Source organism: Echinops telfairi, unplaced genomic scaffold (assembly GCF_000313985.2).
Source record: "Echinops telfairi isolate 266 unplaced genomic scaffold, ASM31398v2 ScPeMD7_3;HRSCAF=10, whole genome shotgun sequence".
Classification (NCBI taxonomy): domain Eukaryota; kingdom Metazoa; phylum Chordata; class Mammalia; order Afrosoricida; family Tenrecidae; genus Echinops; species Echinops telfairi.
The window spans coordinates 27,338,914-27,342,665 of record NW_022103899.1 but is presented as its reverse complement, the minus strand read 5'-3'; the positions used below and the strand labels follow the sequence as shown (position 1 = coordinate 27,342,665).

Here is a 3,752-nt window from a genome sequence, read left to right as displayed (position 1 = left end):
CTTGTCTCAAGGTGGCGTAGCATTACTTGTCTCAAGGTGGCGTAGCATTACTTGTCTCAAGGTGGCATAGCATTACTTGTCTCAAGGTGGCATAGCGTTAGTTGCCTCCACCACTTCAGCTAGGGATTTCCAACATGCTCACTGGTGGCTCTTCTACTTCAGTGGTCTTGGGAATTTCATCTGTCCTGCTTCTGAGCCAGCTCATTCTTATAATCAAGGAAGTGGGAACTAAAATGGATCAACCCCCTCTATTAGTCTTTCACACACCCTTTTTTGGATGGTCTTCACCCAATCATTTGGTGAGAGTTACAGAAACACAGAACAGCCATATTAAGAGATTTCATTTTGCCCCAATGAATGCCCTTTACCAAGCTGTGAGAATTTCCTTTTCTTAGTGGGATGAGTAGTTGGTGTTGAATTTTGTCAGGTTCTTATTTTGTAATTGTTGAGCTGGTCATGTGGTTATTTGGGCGGGGGTGGAGGTTGGCTGGTGGCTTTCTGTTGTGTTTTCCTTCAGTCTGTTAGTATGGTGAAGTCTATTGGTTTACTTTTTTAAGATAGCTTTGCATTCCTGCCTGAGAAAACGTCACTTTGTCTTGATTTATTATTATTATGTGCTGTGGATTTGATCTGCCAGAGGTGTGCTTGCATAAATAGGGGATCTATTTATTAGTGTGTATCAGTGTTCATTGAGAATTTTTGATTTGTACTTTTAATACCATTCATTGGATTCTGTGGGGCAATTCTGGTCCCATAAAATGAGTTCTGAAAGAATCCTTTTCTGGAAGAAGTTCGTTTGAAATTGGTATTACAGTATAACATTTTCTATCATTTTACTTTTATCAGAATCTTCATGAAGGGCACTTCCGCCATATAGTTCATAATTGAATCTGTAAGCTTGAATACAGCCCCCTCCTCCGATGTTGGATTTTATTTTATTTTATTTACAATTGTTGGCCCACACAAGCTAGAGTGCTGCTTCTATGTGGAATTAGCCAACACTTGACACTTCGCTTAGATGGCTTCTTGTTTTAAGGCAAGCCTCTAAGATTCCAGGCACTGTTTGTTTTTTTTTGGTAACTGAGTGCCGTATGATTTCTTCACCACATTTTACTATAGCACCCATATCTTTGGTGATCTCTTCATGAGACAAGTACTGAGTAGAGCCATGTCATAGGAACTAATTGCTCTTAGATTGGGTACTATGCTTCCTTTTTCATAGTTCCCTTGACTTCAGCTTCAAGTTTACTATTCATTTTTCTCTGAAGGATGTCTGATGTGTTATAATCTTCCAGTAAATTTTTATATTAGTCTACTTTTCAATTCTCAGTACCATTTTGAGTTTTATATATAAATAAATATATTTTATTTGCCTTTTCATTGAGTTCATGTTTTTCTTTAAATCCTTGAGCCATACTAATAATCTGTTTTAAAGTTGTTGCATATTAATTCTTTTATTTCTAGCATAATGGTCCATTTTGATCATTCATAATCTCCTGGTTATCTCTGACTCATTTTCCCCTTGATTAAGAATTATAATTTGCTGCTGCTTTACATGTCTGGAACTTTTAAATCTGATTCTGGCATTTCAGTGTTACATTGTTGTGTGCTTAGATTTTACTGTCATTAGGAGAAATGAGATCCTTGCCTATGTGAGGCAGTATGACTGGGAAGAAGTGGGCACATGGAGGAGACATTTGGAGAATGCATTGGGTCATCAGGATAGTAATAAATAGTATGTTATCAGAAATACAGAAGAAAATAGAAAGAGCTTGCCTGAAAGATATTTAGTTCAATCTACTAAAAAAATTTAAAGTACTTTATGGAAGCAGGAAATTGAGGGCCTTGAAATTTTACAGAATTTCATTAATACTTTTTAAAATAAAACTTCTAGGGAATAATAGCTCTTTTAATGAATATTATTTTTGTCTGTCATTTGTATCATGCTCTTTGAATGCATAATCATCTGAGCTTTGCTCTGCATGTATTTATAGCCAGCTTCTCTTCCTGCACATATTACAGTAACAATCAATATATTCTTGTGGCAGAAACATTTTAGATAATGGAATCTGTAGTAAAGAGATTTGTTTTTGTTTTCAAGGCCTTGTCTAAAGATCATCTTAGGGTTGAGAGCTCCTTTAGAACACTCAAGGTTTTAAATATACCTTATCTCTGTCCTTTTGTGGCTATGAAACCCTTACCTGTCCTTTTCTGGGGAAACAGGAATATCTGATAGTGCCACCCTCGTATTTGACTTAAGAAACTGGCACTGTAAGCTAAGACACAAATAGGAGAAACTGACTCTTTCAAAGTTACTTGCCCAAAGTGAAATTTTTTATGTGCCTGAGATAGAGCATGCTTCCTTTACGCCACCTGCAAAGGAAGTAGGAGATCTCTTAAAGTGAGAGGGTTGACATGCCATCCGGTGTTTTTCCTATTTTAAGCCTTAGTATTTTAAGCATGGTAAAAGGGGTAAGTCTCACTTTGTAAACTGCTAAATGTGGGAGATATTAAATGATAGACTATACAGGAGACCAGGGGCAAGCACATACATTTTTAAAAAGCCCCCGTCTGTGTTGAGCCCTTGCAGGCATGAGAGAAGTGGCTTGCAGTGTGTTCAGCGAGTACCTGTGGTGTGTGAGGTATTCCTCTAGGTGCCTTCCTGTTCCATGTGCTCCTCACTGCTGCGTGAGGACGGTGATTCTTGTTTTACAAGTGGAAACTAAGGCTCAGAAACGAAAAGTTGTTTGTGTTAGACTGGGCTCTTTGGAGAAGCAGAACCGGTGAGTGAGTGAGTGAGTGAGTGAGTGAGTGTGTGAGTGAGTGAGTGTGTGTGTGTGTGAGTGAGTGAATGAATGCATGTGTGAATTCTAAAAAGTTATATTCATTAAGTTGTAATCAAAATGTGTGTTTTTTTTTATTTCAGAGGTTTTCATATTAAACGAAGCTAGAGAAAGATCAAGTGTAGTTCAGGGATATTATTAAAAATTATCAGCGCAATGATCTTGCTTAATGTTTATTTGGTTGGCATTTTTTTCTTTTACAAAACTAATGTCACAGAGCTTCTCGATAGCCTAGTAAATTTTTTACCTGGAATCTCCCCTTCAGAGGTCTGCTCCAATGAAGACCTTCCCGAAGTTGAGCTGGTGAGCCTGCTAGAAGAACAGCTGCCGCAGTATAAGCTGAGAGTGGACTCTCTCTTTCTGTATGAAAACCAAGACTGGACTCAGTCCCCACACCAGCACCAACATGCCTCTGATGACCTCTCTCCAGTCCTTGCTGAGGAGACTTTCCGTTATATGAGTGAGTTGTTGTTTTTTAAGATCATTTTATTGGGGGCTCTTCCAGTTCTCATAACAATCCGTACATCAGTTGTATCAAGCATATTTGTACATATGTTGCCATCATGATTTTCTAAACATTTGCTTTCTATTTGAGCCCTTGGTATCAGCTCTTCTTTTCACCCTCCCACCCTGGTGACCCCTTGATAAATTATACATTATTGTTATTATTTTCATAATTATTATAATTTTCCCTTCCCCTGTAGTTTCTTCCCCCTCCTCTTCTCACCTTCCCCCTTATCTTCCTGGCATTGCTACTCCCATTTCTGTTCCTGAGGAGTTTTTCTGGCCTAGATTCCATGTGTTGTGAGCTCTTATCTGTACCTATGTACATGCTCCAGCCTAGTCCTCAGTGAAAGGCAGGATTGGGGTCATGAGAGTGGGAGGTGAGGAACCAGAGGAATGTTGTGT

At 38.6% G+C, this 3,752-nt stretch overlaps 1 protein-coding gene across 2 annotated transcripts in view; it reads left to right on the top strand.

Annotated features, from left to right (window-relative positions):
* TRAK2 (trafficking kinesin protein 2) overlaps nt 1-3,752 on the top strand; it is a 63,585-nt gene that overhangs the window by 29,139 nt on the left and 30,694 nt on the right. Inside the window, exon 3 of one of the 2 annotated variants that reach the window (XM_045294612.1) lies at nt 3,112-3,303. In XM_045294612.1, coding sequence (XP_045150547.1) covers nt 3,112-3,303 — 192 coding nt within the window. Of the gene's footprint in view, nt 1-3,108; nt 3,304-3,752 lie in introns of both variants that reach the window. The other variant, XM_045294608.1, reaches the window with a different exon arrangement.